This window comes from Symphalangus syndactylus, chromosome 2 (genome assembly GCF_028878055.3).
Source record: "Symphalangus syndactylus isolate Jambi chromosome 2, NHGRI_mSymSyn1-v2.1_pri, whole genome shotgun sequence".
NCBI lineage: Eukaryota > Metazoa > Chordata > Mammalia > Primates > Hylobatidae > Symphalangus > Symphalangus syndactylus.
Genome location: NC_072424.2, coordinates 94,105,524 through 94,127,252, shown reverse-complemented (window position 1 = coordinate 94,127,252; position 21,729 = coordinate 94,105,524). Strand labels below are relative to the sequence as shown.

General features: G+C 39.6%; 1 protein-coding gene and 1 pseudogene across 1 annotated transcript; both read left to right on the top strand.

Annotated features, from left to right (window-relative positions):
• The first annotated feature begins 572 nt into the window (after positions 1–572).
• On the top strand, positions 573–11,614 carry LOC129472448 (small ribosomal subunit protein uS7-like; annotated as a pseudogene).
• A 932-nt stretch (positions 11,615–12,546) lies between these two features.
• TSPYL4 (TSPY like 4) lies at positions 12,547–17,896 on the top strand. The gene has a single exon (XM_055262087.2). It carries the CDS (start codon positions 12,764–12,766, stop codon positions 14,006–14,008), a length of 1,245 nt encoding a protein of 414 aa, XP_055118062.2. The 5' UTR covers positions 12,547–12,763; the 3' UTR covers positions 14,009–17,896.
• Positions 17,897–21,729: the final 3,833 nt, after the last annotated feature.

Here is a 21,729-nt window from a genome sequence, read left to right as displayed (position 1 = left end):
AAAAAGAAAGAAAATAACTTTCAATTAAACTCTGACACAAAGCTTTCTAATTCTTAGGATCTTTATTGTATACATATTGAAAGACCTTTTGATTTTAAAAATGTAGTTTTATCATATATCACTCACAGGTATATATACAAAGTAAATTATGAGTGAAATAAACTAGTTTCACTATTCTAATTATTTTCCCATTTATAACAATAATCTTAATTACTATTCAAAATTCTTGAATAATTTTGATGATGATAACATATCTTAGTAGAATGTTCTACTACTAATAACAGTATGCGTCTGGGATTTTTTCCCCTAAGCCTCCAGTACTCATTCTGCAAGTTTTGGTGCTGGCACTTTCTTGATCTTACCAGAAGATATCAACAGAATATTTTCAGGGAACAAATAAGACTTATTTTCCTTCCTCAAATGGCTCTTAAAGAGTTTACTGATTGAAACGTCAAGAGGTTGCAGTTGTCCAATTATGTCGGCAAGACTAACAGCCAAGTTCACACCTCCTGGATGACTAGTATACCATGACTGCTGTTCTGCTGGTAGCAGTTGTAAGATGCCATTGATTATATCATGGGCAGTCATTTCAGAGATGTTAAAATGTGGAAAAAACTGGGTTAAAAGGGGAGAAAGCTGGGAACCCTGCATGGGGCTACTGCACACCAGGACTCATTCCTGGCTTCCACTGGCTCCAAGGGAATGGGTGAGTTGAACTGGCAAGGTGCAACCTACTCTCATGCAGCCTCTGGAACCCTGGCAGAAGGGAACCCCTTGATCACCATGGACACTCAAGTTGGCAGAGAGAGCTATTTAGAGAAGGGATAGGGGCAGCAAGCCGGCTGATGCAGAACCCAGAGGGTTTGATGTGGGAGCATTTGTAGCAGAGCACAACCAGGGATGGCTGTCCCCTCTAGGCTTGACTTGCTCACATAGGAGATGTTAACCCTAGGGGAACTGTCAGATCTGAACTCTGCAAAGTTGTCTTGCCCATCAGACAGGGCAGGTCTGACTTGAGCACCCCTTGATTGGCCGGCCTCTCCTGGGGCCCCAGCCTGGCCATTCCTGCTTGCAGGGTGGTCTCGCGTTCCCTGGGGGCCCACACCATACCTTCTGTGCTGTTGGACCATGCTTAACCAGCAGGGAGCGCCAGTGCCAGCCTGCATGCTCTCTCCTCATAATGCAGCTTCCCCTGGGCTCACACCAACTCCCCACATCACTTTGCTAGCACGTCTGTATGGGCAGATTTTGCTTTCATTGCCCCACCAGCATGTGGGAGTGCTGTCTACTCCACTCCCCTTGCTGACTGCCATTGTAGACAGAGCCTTGGTGGGCACAGAGCCAGCCAGCCCAGTCCCTGCCAGCACCCCACCCTTGCACTAACACCACACAGAGAACAGCAGATCCTTCCCTGCCCTGAGCAATCACTCCTGCTTGCAGGGCACAGAAAAGGCACCCAGACCTGTGCCCATCAGTTACCCATCCCCGAGTCAACACCACCTCCAGCATGACTGTGCACACAGTCACCATCTGGGGCCACTCCTTCCACTCCCCACCCCTGCAGCTGCATTTCCTCTGCCACTGTGGCGAATGCCTGCTAGCATGGCACCTGCTAGCACTCTGCTGCAGCTGCTATTACCACTGCTGCTGGCACATGTGAATGAAGACAGATCCCCCTGTTGCTGCAATAGGAAACGCTTTGGCTGATACCACCCATCAAAGTGTAGTGACCAATGGTCCGAGAGCACCTCGGTTCCCCCAACACAGTGAATGCCTAGTTTTGAGGAGCCAGAAAACAAAGTCAGGGCCTAATATAAGTTCCCCTAGAATTAGAGCTTGAAGTGTAGGACTTGGGAGCTGAGTGCTGGCCCCATAAAAATCTTCCAAAAACAAAGCCAGTTGGCTGAGTCCACCTTACACCACAAATGCTCAAGGTCATCAAATATAAAAGGATAAAAGAAAAACCATCCAAAGGTCAGCAACCTCAAAGATTGAAGGAACACAAGCCCACAAAGATGAGAAAAAAATCAGCACAAGAACCCTGACAAATCAAAAAACCAAAGTGCCTTATTTCCTCCAAAGGATGGGATCACATCTCCAGTAAGGGTTCTGAACTGGGCTAAGATGGCTTAAATGACATTCAGAATATGGATAGGAATGAAGACCATTCAGCTACCAGAGTACATTGAAACCCAATCCAAGGAAGCTTAAAATAATGATAAAACAATGCAAGAGCTGACAGACAAAATAGCCAGTATAGAAAAGAATGTAGCCAACCTGACAGAGCTGAAAAACACACTACAAGAATTTCATAATGCAGTCATGGGTATTAATAGCAGAATAGACCAAGCAGAGGAAACACTCTCAGAGATTGAAGACTGGCCAGTCAGACAAGAATAGAGAAAAAAGAATGAAAAGGAATGAGCAAAACCTCTGAGAAATATGGGATTATGTAAAGAGACCAAATCTACAACTCATTGGTGTCCCTTAAAGAGATGAGGAGAATGGAACCAACTTGGAAAACATATTTCAGGATATTATCCATGAGAACTTCCCCAACCCAGTGAGAGAGGCCAACATTCAAATACAGGAAATAAAGGGAACCCCAGTAAGATACTTCACAGGATCATCCCCAAGACACATAATCATCAGATTCTCCAAGGCTGAAATGAAAGGAAAAAATGTCAAAGGTGGATAGAGAGAAAGGGCAGATTGCCTACAAAGGGAAGCCCCTCAGACTTATGGTGGACTTCTTAGTGGAAATCCTACAAGCCGGAAGAGATTGAGGGCCAATGTTCAACATTCTTAAAAGAATTTCCCACCCAGAATTTCATATCCAGCCAAACTAAGTATCATAAGCAAAGGATAAATAAGATCCTTTTCAGACAAGCAAATGCCAAATTTGTTACCACCTGACCTGCTTTACAAGAGCCCCTGAAGGAAGCACTAAATGTGGGAAGGAAAGATCATTACCGACCACTACAAAAACACACTGAAGTACACAGATTAGGGACATTATAAAGCAACCACATAAACAAGTCTGCAAAATGACCAGCCAGCTTCATGATGACAGGATCAAATCCACACACATCAATACTAACCTTGAATGTAAATGGCCTAAATGCCCCAATTAAAAGACACAGAATGGCAAACTGGATAAAGAATGAAGACCTATTGGTATGCTGTCTTCAAGAGACCCATCTCACATGCAATAACATATATAGGCTCAAAATAAAGGGATGGAGAAAATTCACCAAGCAAATGAAAAACAGAAAAAAAGCCGGGGTTGCAATCCTAGCTTCTGACAAAATAGGCTTTAAACCAACAAAGATTAAAAAAAAAAAAAAGACAAAGAAGGGCATTACATAATGGTAAAACAGTATTCAATTCAGTAAGAAGATCTAACTATGCACCCAACACAGGAGCACCCAGATTCATAAAGCAAATTCTTAGATCCCTTCAAAGAGACATAGATTCCTACATATTAATAGTGGGAGACTTTTAACACACCACTGACAATATTAGACAGATTGTTGAGGCAGAAAATTAACAAAGATATTTAGGACCTGAACTCAGCACTGAATCAAATGAACCTGATAGACGTCTACAGAACTCTCCACCCCAAAACAGCAGAATATACATTCTTCTCATTCCCACATGGCATATACTCTAAAATTGATCACATAATTGGAAGTAAAACACTTATCAGCAAATGCAAAAGAACTGAAATCATAACAAAAAATCTCTTGAACCACAGAAAAATCAAATTAGAAATCAAGACAAATTCACTCAAAACCATACAATTACATGGAAATTGAATAACTTGCTCCTGAATGACTTTTGAGTAAATAATGAAATTAAGGCAAAATCAAGAAGTTCTTTGAAACTAATCAGAATAAAGAGACAACATACCAGAATCTCTGGGACACAGCTAAGGCAGTGCTAAGAAGGAAATTTATAGCACTAAATTCCCACATCAAAAAGTTAGAAAGATCTTAAGTTAAAAACCTAATATCACAACTAAAAGAAATAGAGAACCAGGAACAAACAAATCCTAAAGCATGCAAAAGACAAGAAATAACCAAAATCAGGGCTGAACTGAAGGAGATTTAGACACACAAAAAATTTCAAAGACCAACAAATCTGGGAGCTGGTTTTCTGAAAACATTAATAAAACAGACCATTAGCTAGACTAATAAAGATAAAAAGAGAGAAGTTTCAAATAAACACAATCAGAAGTGACAAGGAGGATATTACCACTGATCCTACAGAAATACAACCATCAGAGAATATTATGAACACCTCTATGCTCATAAAGTAGAAAATCTGGAAGAAATGAATAAGTTCCTGGATACATACAACCTCCTAGGACTTAACTAGGAAGAAACTGAATCCAGGAACAGACCAATATTGAGTTCTGAAATGTAATCAGTAATAAAAAGCCTACCAACCAAAACGACAACAACAACAGAAACCCCAGGACCAGATAGATTTACAGCTGAATTCTACCAGATGTACAAAGAAGAACTAGTATCATTCCTACTGAAATTATTCCAAAAAAAATGAAAAGGAGGGAATCCTCCCTAACTTATTCTATGAGGCCAACATCATCCTGATGCCAAAACCTGGCAGAGATACAACAGAAAGAGAAAATTTCAGGCCAATATCTTTGCTGAATATCAATGCAAAAGTCCTCCACAAACTACTAGCAAACCAAATCCAGCTGCACATCAAAAAGCTTATCCACCATGATCAAGCAGGCTTTATCCTTGGGATGTAAGGTTGGTTCAACAAGCACAAATTAATGGTGTGATTCATCACATAAACAGAACTAAAGACAACAACCGTATGATTATATCAATAGATGCAGAAAAGGCCTTCAATAAAATTCAACACTCCTTCATGTTAAAAACTCTCAGTAAAGTAGGTATTGAAAGAACATACCTCAAAATAACAAGGGCCATCTATGACAAACCCACAGCCAACATCATAACGAATAGGCAAAAGCTGGATACATTCTTCTGGAAAGGCAGCACAACACAAGGATGCCTGCTCTTTCCACGCCTATTCAACACAGTATGGGAAGTCCTGGCCAGGGCAATCAGGCAAGAGAAAGAAATAAAGTGCATCCAAAGAGAGGAAGTCAAACTATCCTGCTTTGCAGACTACATGATCTTGTATCTAGAAAACCTCATAGTCTCAGCCCAAAAGCTCCTTAAGCTGATAACATCAACAAAGTGTCAGGATACAAAATCAATGTGCAAATATCACTAGCATTCCTACACACCAAAAACAGTCAAGCTGAGGGCCAAATCAGGAAGACAATCCCATTCAAAATAGCCACACACAAAAATAAAGTACCTTGGGAGGCTGAGGCAGGAGAATGGCGTGAACCCGGGAGGCAGAGCTTGCAGTGAACTGATATCGCACCACTGCACTCCAGCCTAGGCGACAGAGTGAGACTCTGTCCCAATAAAGAAAGAAAGAAAGAAAAAGAAAGAAAGAAAGAGAGAACGAACGAACCTAGGTATACACCTAACCACAGAGATTAAAGTTCTCTACAAGGAGAATGACAAAACACTGCTCAAAGAAATCAGAGATAAAACAAAGGAAAAACATTACACACTCATGAATAGGAAGAATCAATATTGTTATAATGGCCCTACTGCCCAAAGCAATTTATAGATTCAGTGCTATTCCTATTAAACTACCATTGACATTCTTCACAGAACTAGAAAAACTATTTTAAAACTCAAATGGAAGCCAAAAAGAGCCCAAATACCCAAGGCAATCCTAAACAAAAAGAACAAATCTTGAGGCATCACACTACCCAACTTCAAACAATAATACAGGGCTACAGTAACCAAAACAGCATCGTACTGACACAAATGCAGACACGTAGAGCAATGGAACAGAATACAGAACCCAGATAAGACTGCACACCTACAGGTATCTGATCTTCAACAAACCTGACAAAAACAAACAATGAGGAAAGGATTCCCTATTCAATAGACGGTACTGGGATAATTGGCTAATCATATGCAAAAGACTGAAACTGGACCCCTTCCTTATACCATACACAAAAATTAAATCAAGATGAATTAAAGACTTAAATGTAAAACCCAAAACTATAAAAACCCTGGAAGACAACCTAAGCAATACCATTCTGGACATAGGAATGGACAAAGATTTCATGACAGAGACACCAAAAACAATTGCAACAAAAGCAAAAATTGACAAATGGTATCTAATTAAACTAAAGAGCTTCTGCACAGCAAAGAAAACCATCAACAGAGTGAAAAGACAATCTACAGAATGGGAGAAAATTTTTTCAAACTATGCATGTGACAAAAGTCTAATATCCAGCATCTATAAGGAACTTAAATTCACAAGAAAAAACAACTCTATTAAAAAGTGGGCAAAGGACATGGACAGACACTTTTCTAAAAAGACATACATGCAGCCAATATTCATGTGAAAAAAAAAATCTCAACATCACTGATTGTTAGAGAAATGCAAACCAAAACCACAATGAGATACTATCTCATACCAGTCAGAATGGCTATTATTAAAAAGTAAAAAACAGATGCTGTCGAGATTGTGGAGAAAAAGGAATGCTTATACACTGTTGGTGGGTGTATAAATTAGTTCATCCATTGTGGAAGATAGTGTGGTGATTCTTCAGAGACCTCAAAACAGACAGATTGTTTGGCCAAGCAATCCCATTAATAGGTATTTACCCAAAGGAATATAAGTCATTCTATCATAAAGACATATGCATGTCTATATTCACTGCAGTGTTATTCACATAGCAAAACCATGGAGTCAACCTAAATGCCCATCAATGATAGGCTAGATAAAGAAAGTGTGGTACATATACACCATAGAATACTATGCAGCCATAAAAAATAATGAGATCATGTCTTTTGTAGGAACATGGATGGAGCTGTAGGCCATTATCCTTAGCAAACTAAAGCAGGAACAGGAAACCAAATACCACGTATTCTCTTATAGGTGGGAGCTAAATGATGAGAACACATGGACGAACAACACACACTGGGGTTTATCTAAGGATGGAGGGTTGGGAGAGGGAGAAGATAATGAAAAATAACTCATAGGTACTAGGTTTAATATCTGGGTGATGAAATAATCTATACAACAAACCCCAGTGACACGTTTACCTATATATCCTGCACATATACCCCTGAACTTAAATAAAAAGAAATGTGGGGGGAAAAGGTGTGTCTTATAATCAAAGAGATAAAATGTGAATTGAAGAAATTTTGTCCTTTTCCTCCAGAACTTTATCATAAAGCTGCTCAAAATTTCAGAAAATCTATCTCAGAAAAGCATTGCTGCTTATGTCTCTAGTACCGCACACCTTTATCGAGTTGCATCAGTAGTTTCATACACTGGTAAGTCTACAGGTATAACCATTTAACTAATTTATCATGCCGTGAAGTGTTGGCATGTCAAAGCATTTATATTTTAAAATAGATATTTTAAAAATTCCTTTTATTTTTCCTTTACATTACAACTAAGTTTGCTCTTCCTGTCGGTGCCAGGGTGGCACATGGTCTGTGCCGAGCGACAGAGACACTCAGGTTGTGTTCTCAGGATGACCAAGTGGGAGACAGCAGCACCAGCAGTGGCAGAGACCCCAGACATCAAGCTCTTTGGGAAGTGGAGCACCGATGATGTGCACATCAATGACATTTCCCTGCAGGATTACATTGCAGTGAAGGGGAAATATGCCAAGTACCTACCTCACAGTGCAGGGTGGTATGCCGCCAGATGCTTCCGCAAAGCTCAGTGTCCCATTGTGGAGCGCCTTACTAACTCCATGATGATGCACAGCTGCAACAACGGCAAGAAGCTCATGACTGTGTGCATCGTCAAGCATGCCTTCGAGATCATACACCTGCTCACAGGCGAGAACCCTCTGCAGGTCCTGGTGAATGCCATCATCAACAGTGGTCCCCAGGAGGACTCCACATGCATTGGGTGCACCGGGACTGTGAGACGACAGGCTGTGGACGTGTCCCCACTGCGCCGTGTGAATCAAGCCATCTGGCTGCTGTGCACAGGTGCTTGTGAGGCTGCCTTCTGGAACATTAAGACCATTGCTGAGTGCCTGGCAGAGGAGCTCATCGATGCTGCCAAGGGCTCCTCCATCTCCTATGCCATTAAGAAGAAGGACGTGTGGCCTTCTTGGAGTGTGTGGCCAAGTCCAACCGCTGATTTTCCCGGCTGTTGCCCAGTAAACCTGTCTGCCCTTCGGGGCGGCCCTACCAAATATTACAACTAAGTTATTATGACTTTAAAAAACGTGCATGTTGATACACAATATGAATTTCAAGAAAGGAAAAGGGAGTTATAAACATGTTATAAAAAGAAATGTTATATCTGGCCAGGCCCGGTGGCTCACACCTGTAATCCCAGCTCTTTGAGAGGCCAAGGTGGGCAGATCACCTGAGGTTGGGAGTTCGAGGCCAGCCTCTATGGTGAAACCCCGTCTCTACTAAAAAAAAAAAAAAAAAAAAAAATTAGCTGGGCATGGTGGCAGGCGCCTGTAATCCCAGCTACTTGGGAGACTGAGGTAGGAGAATTGCTTGAACCCAGGAGGTGGAGGTTGCAGTGAGCCAAGATCTTGCCACTGCACTCCAGCCTGGCTGCGACAGAGCGAGACTCCATCTAAAAATATAAAGTAAAGTAAAATAAAATAAAATAAATAAAATAAAAGTAAAAAATAAATGTTATATCTGATGAGTTGAGAACTGTTAAGGCATTGAAACAGAATCATGAATTCTTGTTTCTCTTTAGTAATTGGGCACTTCCTCAACAATTGTCACTAATTTTATGGATGGGGGCAGGCTATAGACTGAGTGTTTTTGTCCTCTCTAAATTAATTTATTGAAACCTAATCCCCAGTGTGAGAGTATTTGGAGCTGGGGTCCTCTGCGGGGCAATCGGTGCCCTATAAAAGAGACCTCTGGTTACAGCCCTAATGAGATTAGTGCCATTATAAAAGAAACCCCAGAGAGATCCCTCACTCCTTTTTCCATGTGAGGACACAGCAAAACAAAACAAAACAAAACACAAAAAACTACAGTCTAAGAATCAGGATGCAGGCCCTCACCAGACACCAAATCTGCTGGTGCCTTGATCTTGGAATTCTCAGCCTTCAGAACTGTGAGAAGTGAGTTACTGTTTACAAGCCACCCACTCTATGGTATTTTGTTATAGCAGCCAGAATGGACTAAGACAGGTAAAGGAAAAGAAGATAAAGTTCAACATTAAATTGGGATGGTCATGTAGTCTTATTTCTAGGAAGGTGGCTTTTCATTTTATGGGTTGTGTAAGGTTGCAGAATAGTACGGTGAATGAGTGCACAGGCTCTCCAGTCAGATTACCTCATTCAAATTGTGGCTCCACCACTTGCTGTGTGATCTTGGATAAACCACTTTATTTCTCATTGCCTCAATTTCTTCTGAGGCATAGGGAAGGGGAGGTCATAATATCACCTCACAGGGTCCTTGTAAAAATTAAATGAGATACACATTTAAGCGCATAAAAGTATATGGTATATAGAAAACACTAAATAATGAACCAGAAACTGTATCATTCTGAAAAAGAAACTGCTGGTCAAAGATGTAACAATAGGGGATATTTCACAAATTTTCCAATCTTTACTGTATACTTTAGTAAAGTCATTCCTGTTTGACTGTATTATGTTTGAACTTCCATTAAATATCTTTTCTCCTTGCAAATAAAAATTACCTCATAGATTTTCATGGCATTTTCTATCGATATTTTTCCATAGAGTCATAAGTCACTGATGTAGTTTTTTCTGCATAGTTAGGTTTATTGCCAGTTTCCAGTAGAATAGACTTTACTGTGTACAAAATATATATTATTCTAATGTGCAAAAAATGTAAAATATAACTCATAGCTACTATTATATATCCACCCACCTCAAAATGAAACACAAGGATAGTCATACTATTCATTTTGGTAAAATCTTTTAAAATTTTTATTTAAATTTAAATTTTCAGTTAGATAATCAAGATTCATTAAAACATTCTATGAGATAGTAACTGGGCTATACTGTCGTAGATGCTACAGAAGCTGCTATGCAGTCATCATTAGCTGGGATAAAACTGACCTTAATGAAACAACCAGTAAAGTTAAAAAGTAGAGGATAAATAACTATGGTCATTTGCTGCATAACATTTTGGTCAAAGATGAACTGCATATACAAGTGTGGGACCATACAATTATAATACTCTTATTTTTACTGTATCATTCTTATGTTTAGATACAAAAATGCTTACCATTATGTTACAAGTGCCTGCAGTATTCAGTACAGCAACATGCTGTTCAGGTTTGTAGCCTAGGAGCAATATGATATACTATTTAGCTTAGGTGTGTAGTAGGCTATTAAAGCTAGGTTTGATAGATGTACTATATGATGTTTCCATAATGACAAAATCCCTGTCATTAAGTGAAACGTAACTGTACTAAGTTGGATGGTAAAAGTCATAAGGGCTATATAGAAATCAGAAGACTGTCAAAATGGCAAGTAATTAAGGAAGGAGGTAAAGTAATTAAGGTGGGAGGAGGCAATTTGCCAATTAATACATACGTGACCATGGGCATGTTAACTTCTCTGTGCTCACTGGGTCTTTGTTTATAAAATCTAATGTATTTAAACTACCTAGTACAATCTACATGAACTGAATGTTAAAGAATGGCCAAGTGGTTATGAGTGAAAAATGATTCAGGTAACAGAACTAATAAAAGCTAGAGATGGGAATACTTTGAGTAGTAGAGATATAAATCTTTAAAAAATTTTGGCACACACAAAAAGAAAAAGAAGTTCACATGTAATTTTATGCTTTTCTATAAATTTATATAATAGCAAACTTCTTTTTTCCTGCTGCATGGAAAAGTAACTTTCATTCAGTATTCCCTGCTTCTCTTCATCTTGGCTCAGGTTATAATGGAAAAGTTACTCTTTCAACAGTGCAAAGGTTCTTTGGAAAAGCAACAGAGCAGTGTCAATAATTCAAAGTCACAAAGTAAATTATAGCACACTGTTTATTTGTTTACAAAGACGATACCTCAATAGATTGATGTCACCCCACAAATAAAAAAAGAGCGTTTATTAAGACAAAGAGGAAAGAGGGAGAGAAAAATAATTGCTGTCTGCTGTGTGAATCTTGTTTGCATATTTCTTATGGGATAACTGATTAGCTGGCAGGCAGTAAAGAGGTCATTCTGGACACACTGTCCTTGGGTAGGCTGACTAGGCATACAAAAAAATCCTGCAAGGCAGGCTGTTTCTCTGTATTGTCTGCCAGTGACCTTTCATCAGTACGTTATCTTAGTTGAACCAGAACTACGCTCCTTCCCTCTCTAGAAGTCTCAGTATATATGATGCATTCCTCTAAGAGGAATCCTTTTTCTCTAAATCTGTACCTCTGAGCCTGTATTTGAAAGTGATCACAATCTGGGGTGCTTAAAATGGAGTTTCTTTTACAAAGAGTTGTAATCATAACTGTTTATTTGAATATAAACTTAAGACATTAAACATAAATGTGCAAAATTTAAATTTCCCTTTGGTCTTGCATTTTTCTAAGGATTAACACCATTATTCTCACACTCCAACAAACTAATATATTGTACTGATAATCACTATCAAATGAATTGTAAGAGCTAACTGACTCGAATAGACAATAACTAACCTTACTTTTAAAGTATTTTAAGAGACAATAGCATAGATGCCTGCACGGAGCTGATTATTGTTTTGCTCCTGTGCTGCAATGAATTACCACATAAACATATTTTGAGAAGATTTGTTAGCTTCATGTCCACAGGCATTATGAAGCAGGAACTACTTTTAGATTAAGATTGTAACCTGAGGAAAAGAACATATGCATCAGTTTAGAAATTAAAATCCCCTGAGATATTTCTTTCAGTAATGCTTAAAAGCCTAAATTTGTGCTCGTGTGCCAGTCACCTCTACGTAAGGAAAAACATTTTGCTACTCTTTGTTAAAAGTGAAGAGGAAATATTGTCCACTTGTTTTGTAGATGTTGGCCAAATTATATAAACTTTAAAATCTGTAAGACATTGAAATATTCCTTTATTATGTCTTGTTAGGATGAGAGAAGTTTGCCTTTCAGCTGCTCCTTAATTTTAAAAATAACACTAAACACAGCAACACTTCTCTTTAAAAATCTAACTCTGCTCATTTAAATTCTTTGGTAATAGCCATGAATCCACACCTTAAAGAAGTAAGGCCTGTGAGTTCGTGAATCCACTTTCCTACTCATGAGAAGCCCTATGAACCGACTTGAATAGACAGTAACTCCCCTTATTTTAAAGTAAGTATTTTCAGAAACAATAGGTAAGGTGCCTTAGAAATTCATTCAGAGGCTTAGAAATCCACATTAACACAGTTCTAACATGCTTGAGTCTGGTCTACATTCATTTACGTAAGTAAAACTCCCCTTCCAGACTGATGAAATTCTTTTTGTAACAAGAAGACAAAGGAATACGATGGATTGATAAGCGTAGTCACCGGCGCAGAGAGTTCTCGCGCGACGTTAGGACGCTACCGCCCTGACATCACCAGTTGCCATGGTAGCACCACCGAGAGTAAAAGGGGTGGTGCTAGACGTTTCGGGCAGAGCTCGGCCGCTGCGGAGGACCAGGAACTCTCCTTCTCCCTTCTCCCGCTAGTCTGACTTCTTCCAAAATGAGCGGCCTGGATGGGGGCAACAAGCTCCCTTTTGCCCAAACCGGCGGCCTGGCTGCTCCCGACCATGCCTCAGGAGATACGGACCTAGACCAGTGCCAAGGGCTCCATGAAGAAACCGAGGCGACACAGGTGATGGCGAACACAGGTGGGGGCAGCCTGGAGACCGTTGCGGAGGGAGGTGCATCCCAGGATCCTGTTGACCGTGGCCCCGCGCTCCGCGTCCCAGTTGCCGGGAGTCGCGGCGGTGCAGCGACCAAAGCCGGGCAGGAGGATGCTCCGCCTTCCACGAAAGGTCTGGAAGCAGCCTCTGCCACCGAGGCTGCTGACAGCAGCCAGAAAAATGGCTGTCATCTTGCAGAGCCCCGTGGCCCTGCTGGGCAGAAGGCTCTAGAAGCCTGTGGCGCAGGGGGGTTGGGGTCTCAGATGATACCTGGGAAGAAGGCCAAGGAAGTGACGACTAAAAAGTGCGCCATCTCAGCAGCAGTGGAAAAGGAGGGAGAAGCAGGGGCGGTGATGGAGGAAAAGAAGGTAGTGCAGAAGGAAAAAAAGGTGGCAGGAGGGGTGAAAGAGGAGATACGGCCCAGGGCCCCGAAGATCAATAACTGCATGGACTCGCTGGAGGCCATCGATCAAGAGTTGTCAAACGTAAATGCCCAGGCTGACAGGGCCTTCCTTCAGCTTGAGCGCAAGTTTGGCCGCATGCGAAGGCTCCACATGCAGCGCAGAAGTTTCATTATCCAGAATATCCCAGGTTTCTGGGTTACTGCCTTTCGAAACCACCCCCAGCTGTCACCTATGATCAGTGGCCAAGATGAAGACATGCTGAGGTACATGATCAATTTGGAGGTGGAGGAGCTTAAACACCCCAGAGCAGGCTGCAAATTCAAGTTCATCTTTCAGGGCAACCCCTACTTCCGAAATGAGGGGCTCGTCAAGGAATATGAACGCAGATCCTCTGGCCGGGTGGTGTCTCTTTCCACTCCAATCCGCTGGCACCGAGGCCAAGACCCCCAGGCTCATATCCACAGAAACCGGGAAGGGAACACTATCCCTAGTTTCTTCAACTGGTTCTCAGACCACAGCCTTCTAGAATTCGACAGAATTGCAGAGATTATCAAAGGAGAACTGTGGCCCAATCCCCTACAATACTACCTGATGGGTGAAGGGCCCCGTAGAGGAATTCGAGGCCCACCAAGGCAGCCAGTGGAGAGCTCCAGATCCTTCAGGTTCCAGTCTGGCTAATCTCTTTCCTGTGAGAAGCTTCTGCACAAGTTTCCTTACCACCTTCTCTTGGACCTATGCTTGGCCAACAGCATGCAGTCTTCCGTCTGCTTTCTCTTCATACTGTGGATTATCTTTTCCTTTGGTTCTTCTAAATCTTCAGTAATCAGTTGCAAGATTGTTGGCTTACCTGCCTATGCCATTCTTCCTCTGGGCCTTCATGCTTTTCTGCATTGTGTTAACATGTTTCAAGTGCATGGCCTTCTACGGCTTCTATGCCAAGCGTATGATACTACAGATATAGTGTACCATACTGCCTTTCTTTGCATGGCTTGGACCCTGTCTGTGACCATGGTCTTCTCCCAGTTTAAGTGGTTCTGTACCACAAAGAATCTTGATACATCTTCACAAATAACTGATTGGGCTTCATACTTTATGCTGGCTGTGTCCTGATACCCATGTACTTATGGTAAGCTCTTTGGGTATTACCACTGCAAGACAAAACTGTTATCTTAACCTGGCCATCAACCCAAATTGGACATTCCAGACTACCACCAACTGGATCCCAGCTGCCTTCCTGGGCTTGTGCCATCCACCCTACTGATTATCTGATAGAACAAGCTGGTGGCTGATGGGTGACTGCTAGGCGTGAATGAGGTAATAGATGAAAAGTGTTCTATGTTATCACATTGGTTTTCCTGTACCTTTGGTTACTCTACATCATGACCAGCTACTGGTGAGTATGAAGCCTGTGCTATAGCCCACCCCTACTTGCTCTCACCTTCTGGTTGAACTTTGCTTAGGCCACTGTTGTCTGCCTCATCAGAAACTATCTGTAGACATAGCTCCCAGGGAGCTCACAGGAACACCCCCTACCACCAGGATGGGCAGTCATATGTGACAGTGCCCAAAGCAAGGCTGGAATGCAGTCCCATCCAGCTTAGTCTTTCTGACTCAGCCAACAAACCATCCTTAATCTGAGCAACTTCTTTAGGCATTTCCTCTTTTCCCCGCCTGCACCCACTCTGAACATGACAAAAGTTGCCAGAGTTGGGGCATTGAGGAAGAGATATTTCTGGAATATGAGACTTGTTATGCCTCTCTCTCTGTCTCTTTCTTTCTCTCCCTCCCCCTCCCCCTCGCTGCCCCTCTCCCTTCCATCCCTTCTTCCCTTTCATTCTGAAGCAGTTTTAGCTTATTAACAGAAAACAAAACTGGCAAAGCATGCTTTTTGTTTAATTTGCTCTTTCCCTGATTGTGTTCAGAGAGAAAGTTTATGATTAAATGGGCTCCAGATCTCTTATTGCCCTTATTCCTCCACCCCACTTGTTTTAGCAAGGTCTGAAAGTTTCAAAGGGAGACCTATAGGTTAATTGTTTAGTTATAGGCAGAGTTAAATTAGGCAGATTTTGACATCTTTATCTTTTTACCCCATCCATTCTACCAAAACCTGTGTATTTCTTGAGCTTTTAGTTTGAGAAGCTGGAGAGAGAAGGGCCTCACAGTGATGGGTTCAGGACGGGTCCTGAACAGGATGTGAGCAAAGGCAACCAAAACTTAGCTTCACTCCACTTTTCTAAAGATGGAAATTCTTTTTTGGCCCTTGGACCGCTTGGAAATGACCCTAGGGTAGCATTTTGTAGGTCACTGTTCTCCTTTGTACTATTTTGTTCTTGCCCTGATGTCCCTTGGGTCTCCATCCTACTGCCTGGCTTTCTTGGCTCTCATTTCTCAGTTTCTGCATTTCTTTCCCTGCTCCTAACAAATGAAGAAGCAGGCTGCAGCCTGCATTGTGGAAGATCTCCAGCCTCCTTGTAGGGAATAAGGGGATGTGTAGCATCTATGTGGATTTTCAGGGACAAGTTCCAGTAGGTGGGACAGTGATGCTGTCAAGGCTGTCTTAGTTATGATCATGTGTGGTGATAAAGACCATCCACCATCACCCTTTTCCCCTTTGGTTTTGAAGGCCTTGCCCTAAGCTCCCTGAGGGTTTAGGAGGTCTGAATACATGCAGTGGAGAGGTTAGTCGAGGTTGGGAAACTGAGTAAAGTCCAGAGCAGAAATGAGCCTGCTGTGGAGTGGGTTTGGAAAGGCCCACAGGAAAGACCCTGCAGGATCAGGGGTGGCAGGGGAGGCCCCTGAGGTGCTCTCCAGGGAAGAGGGGCTGGGGTTTAAATAGCATGGTTGGAAGAAGATTTTCCTTCAATTTTTCCTAAGTCCTTGAATTCACCAGTAGATTTTTGTAAACAAAATGTAAGTCTGGATGTTTTCTCTCGATTATCCTAGGAGTGACCTTTATATGTGTGGAAGATTAATGGTATATGCTCCTTATGTCACTGTTTTTGAGTAAAATCCATTTCCTTCCTCCGTTTCAGCCTATGACAAAATTGATGTTTACAGGCCTGCTTTTTGCTTATAATTGACATGTGCAAAAATACCAAATTTGTGTCCTATGCAGTATGAAGACTTCAGTGAATATACATCAATGTATTAGCTTGTTTTGCTCTCTGTTCAAATATGGCTCTATTCTTAGAAATATAATTTGAATGTGATCTTTCAGTAGCCTGAATATTTTACAAATTATTGCTATGTCTTGTGAAAATAACCTCAAAAAGAAAAATATGACTCTGTTGTCTTACCTGGTATTTCTTGCCCTAGTAATGTACTTGACATTTATGTTCCTAAGCAGCATAAGTACTAGTGGAATTTCTCTGTCAAACTCAATGATCATTAGTACTTTTGTCTTCTCCTATGTGCTTGAAGGAAAAACAAAGTGTCACTAACGTATTTCTTGTTTTCATCAAAAAATAAAAATAAATAAAAAAATTCTGTGTTGTCTGGGTTAATTTAAGGTTGGGAAATCATTAAAGTTATCAAATGATACCAGTAACTATCATCCTGAAAGTTTAAAAAAAAAAAAAAGGCAACAGCCACCAAACCTTCCAAGATTTTTCACCTGAAAAATGGTAAATAGGAGCCCAACTGCAACTGCATACTCATGAGCATTATTTTTTCTATATAACCAGTGCAGTTTTTGGTGGTAATTGAAGCACCATATAGTATCACTTAAAATATTGTTTTCAGTGGAAAACTTGTCTATGCAGCATCCTTGTTCATTACATTTATTATTAACTGTGCCTTCCGAGATCTAATAAGCTTAAGATAGACTTTTGGAAGAATTAATTATTATGTATTCTGTGAGTGCTACTTACATTCTTTTCTTACACCAGTGTGTCGTTTTAAAAAGAATACCAAGAAAATATGAAATAAAATGTCTAGAGACAAATGATACCAGGTATCACAACTTTAATTACCAGTAATGATAGTTTTGCTGTATAGCAGCAATTACATGAAGGTTTATTGGATAAATACCTCTGCATTCTCTGCAGTAAGGAGGGCTTTGTGGATGCTGCAAAATCTGTGAAAATGAATTGCCAAGTATTTGTAGCCATCTGAGCAAAAATTTGACAAAAATGGCCCAAAATTTCTCATTTGAGTTAGAAACAAACATACAGTTAAACAGATGCTGACTCTTGGTGCAATTATTACTTGCAATTTCTTGCTGAGGTATTTTTTTCTAGGGCTGGAGAACTTTAAGTATTAGAGAGCTAGGTTTTCTTCTGCAAGCTCTACATCCGTCTTAATCCTAAATTCCTCTAACAATGTTCATTTTACCTTTTCAGTTTAGTGATTGATTTCTGCACTGTCAGCCACCTGTTTCAAACTTTATTATACCTTTTCTATGCCTGTTCTGGATGTAATCAGAAAATGTCATTTTTCCTACACTTGGTTTATTATCTGCTTTAGTCTAACCAATAGCATTCACTCTAATAGGCTGGCACCACTTATTTGTTACAGATTAGCATGGTTTCTGTTCTGTTTAGCCTAATAAAATTAGTCATTAAATTACTCAATTAGGCATCTTACAGGTTTCACTTACCAACCAATTGGTTCACTGCTATAGCCCTGCTCCATTTCTTTGTATTGCTTTTTCTTCCTTAATTCTAGACCTCAATTATTCTTTATGTGGACCTCCAAACCAGTTAAGAAGTTCTACCATCTTCTGGTCACCTAAGAAGTATCATTTTAGTCTTCTCAGGCGATAATCCTTGTGAGTAGTGGTGACACTGCATAATTTCCCTGGTCCTCACACAACAGTTTCCTTGCGCTTCCATTTCTGGGCATTCAGCACAAGCCAGACGCTTATAAAAGGCTTCTCTGACCTTCTTATCAGGCTATTCTCCCCATTACTCCTGGTGCTGCTGCTTTATCTCCAGTTAACTCAAGTGTCCTTAAATGTTTTCATCATTAACAAACAAACAAAAACCAAAACAAACCTTTACCTATATTTTTAATTATTGAGTTCCTGTCCTAGAGAATCACAATTTAAGACCTGGATATTTGATCTTGTTTCAGTGACGTATTCCCTGGCTTCACAATATCCTCAAAAGATCTGAGATATGTCAGGCACTTCGAAGTGCACATATCACTTTGATAATCCTTGCAACACAAGTTTTATTATTTCCATTTAAATAGTTAAGAAAACAGAGGTCCAGAAAGTGGAAGTAAACTGCCTAAGATGCAAGTCTCACTGTTGAGTTTTCTGATTTCAAGCTAGCATAACTTCTACTCTATCACAGCTATTGTAATAAATTTGGCATACAAATGTTAACAAAAACCCTATTGACACATGAGTATTCACGCCTCAGTTGAAGGTTATGCTTAATCATTCATGAATAGCCTTTGAGAAGGGTACATTTTATCACTTGGTTTAATACAGGATTCCATACGGTTACAGATTAACACATTTGAATTTACTTATGTAACCTTGATGTTTGCTGCACATGAAATTATCAGTTTGTTCCCTTCATCAAAGGCACTGAATATTTAATGTACCAAAAAGACATTAAATGTTATACTCATGGAATTTAGCTGCTAAGCATTGTAAGGAACCGCTGACATTTCTGTTAAGAGAATATTTATTTTTTAATTGATTAAACTTGGTGATTGCATTTAACACATTTAGATAGTGATTTATTTCTTTTCTTTATTAAACTTTGTTAGGCTTTATTAAATTTTGATCTTTACCAAGGAAACAACATGACCAAAGTACCAAAAAAAGTAAAATAAACTTGTTTTTTGAAAAGAGTCTGTGAACAGGTACATGGTGCAACAAACTGATTGGCAAGCAGTCTATATACTTTTCTAGTTGTCATTCTAAGTAATGACCCAACTTCTCTATAGGCCCAGGTATACTATTTCCCACTAAGTTTACTCAAAGATGAGTTTTCATCACTCCTTCTCCATTTTGGTTACTTCAGCACCAGTGAGGGAAATTTACCAACCAGTCAAGGTGAACATTAACCTGGAATATGAAGAAAGAGTAGGCCTGCTTACTGATGACCTTGACATGTGTGGCTTCCAAGAGTAACAGACTCATTATATGCTTTAGGACTCCTGATTCTTTGATCTCTATTTTACTTTCCTAGGTAAGTTTTATATTACAGATATTTAATATATTTTGCTAAATTATGAATTACTTAAAGATAGAGGCTGTGTCTTCACTTTTAATCCCTCTCATGTCCTAGCATGACATTATTGCTAAATTGAAGTATGGTTTTGGGCTGAGAATTTGCTCTAGTCTAGATTCAATATTGGAAGACATTATGTATCATGTAATTAAAAGTGTGATTTTGAGGATCAAACTTGGGTTCATGTATTGCTCTCTTAGTAACAGTGTATCATAGAGCAAGCATTGTATTTAATCTCTCTGAATTTCAATTTTCCCATCTGTACAATTTAATAATTATATACATCTCATATGGTTGCTATAGAGAGTAAACAAGATAATGTACATGAAGTAGCCTAGTGAGGAGTCAGCACTCATGACCACTGTTTTACGATTATTTCTGAGGGTAGTTCTAGAGACCAACAAGAGACACCTTTCTGAATTCATTCTATGTGGACTGGACCATGCCCAGGGATTTTCAAGGGTGGCAATAAGACCATACTGGGTGAATTACTTGGTATGCCCTCATGGCTTTAATAAAAGCAGTCAAGTGTATTCCAGTCTTGCACCAATCTGGAACTAACTCTTATGATAGTCTTCTTGTACTCAAGAGGCTGAAAAGATGTAAGGGACTGTTACTCCAACACTGAAGATTTAAAAAAGCTGTCCATGTATTTCTAACATTCAGTCAAGGTTATTATATCTAGAGAGGCAGTTTGATCTTCCATTTTATGCTGATTTGTTATATAAAATAATTATACAAATTTATTTTCATTCAAACCAGTTCACTAAAAGTGTGTGTGTTTGTGTGTGTGTATTTAAAGTTATTTTTGGATATGAATATTGGTGGGGAAATAATATTTGATTTCAGTTTAGAGTTTACACAAACTCAGAAGTTGATTTTAGATTGCAATTCATGGTTCAGATAAAGTTTTTACTACCTCAGTATTCCAAATACCAGATTCTGACAAAAGATTTGGTCACTGAGCCATTCAGATCTTTCCTCTGCTGATGTGATAAACAGTGGCCAGCAAAGAAAACCTCTGCTCGCTTACATCTATTTTTAGGTTTCCTTTAGATTATGAATGTTTGCCTGTATGCGAATATTACACGTCTTCTGTCCATTTATACAATTGTTTTGCTTCATATAACTTCTTTAATATTTTCTTTTTAATTTTTATGGATTTGGATTATTTTTAATCTTCATATCCAATCAGAAACATTGGCACTCTTTAGAAACGACGAAATACAAATTTAAAAAGCCTAATTATAGTCTTTCTAATTACAGAAAAAAACATTCATTAGAAGAAATACTGACTGCTAGAAAGGAAGGAAATTTAGAAATAAACTAAGCTTTTCCTTTCATAAGATGGAAAAAAATGAAGCCAAATTTGGTGGTAACCTGTTCACGGTCTTTAGGTAGAATGATAAAGGGAAGACTAGAACTTCTGACAACTGAATTCTGCCTCCTGAACCCCCGCCACTACTCAGTGGCCCAAAAAGTGCAATTATTTCTTATTTTGGAGTTCTCATTTTTCATATTAACAGTAGTTCATAAGCATTTAAAGATGTATTATTTGCCATTTACAGAATAAACATGGATAAGGAAAAATAGCTTTATTTTTAAAAGAAATAAATTCTCTATTTAAAGCATACATGAGATAGTATCTTTCATTTAGTCCTAAGCTTGATTATTTATGCTCATTGTAATATTCCAGTGACATTCTGGACATAAATTTCAAGTATATCACCATATACTTATTGTTAAATATCAAACAAAGCTACTGACTGTGAGGGAAAAATTTCAGTGATTTTTTTTGTTTGTTTGTTTTTACTTACCCTGAGATACTCATCCCACAAGGTATCTGAGATTTAGCTGAACATTTACAAATTTTAACAATTATTTTTTCTTTCCATTGCATGCATCGATATGCCAAATTCTGCACTTCAATCCAGGTAAAATAATGATACTGTTGGTAAACCAGATAGTGAAAACCAGTGTGTTCGCTAATACTGCCCATGATAGACAGAGTGAAATCACAGCATAAACAGTAGCCAGGAACCTATACTGCAAACATTTGGCTTCAAGTATCTTGCAACAAATAGCTACTAATATGACCATACATAGCACACAGAACACCACAGTCCTGGATTGTAGCATGCCTGTAAAACCCATTAAAGCATTTTTTTCTCAAACTTTTTGTTCATTATTACCCTCCTTCCCAATTACAGA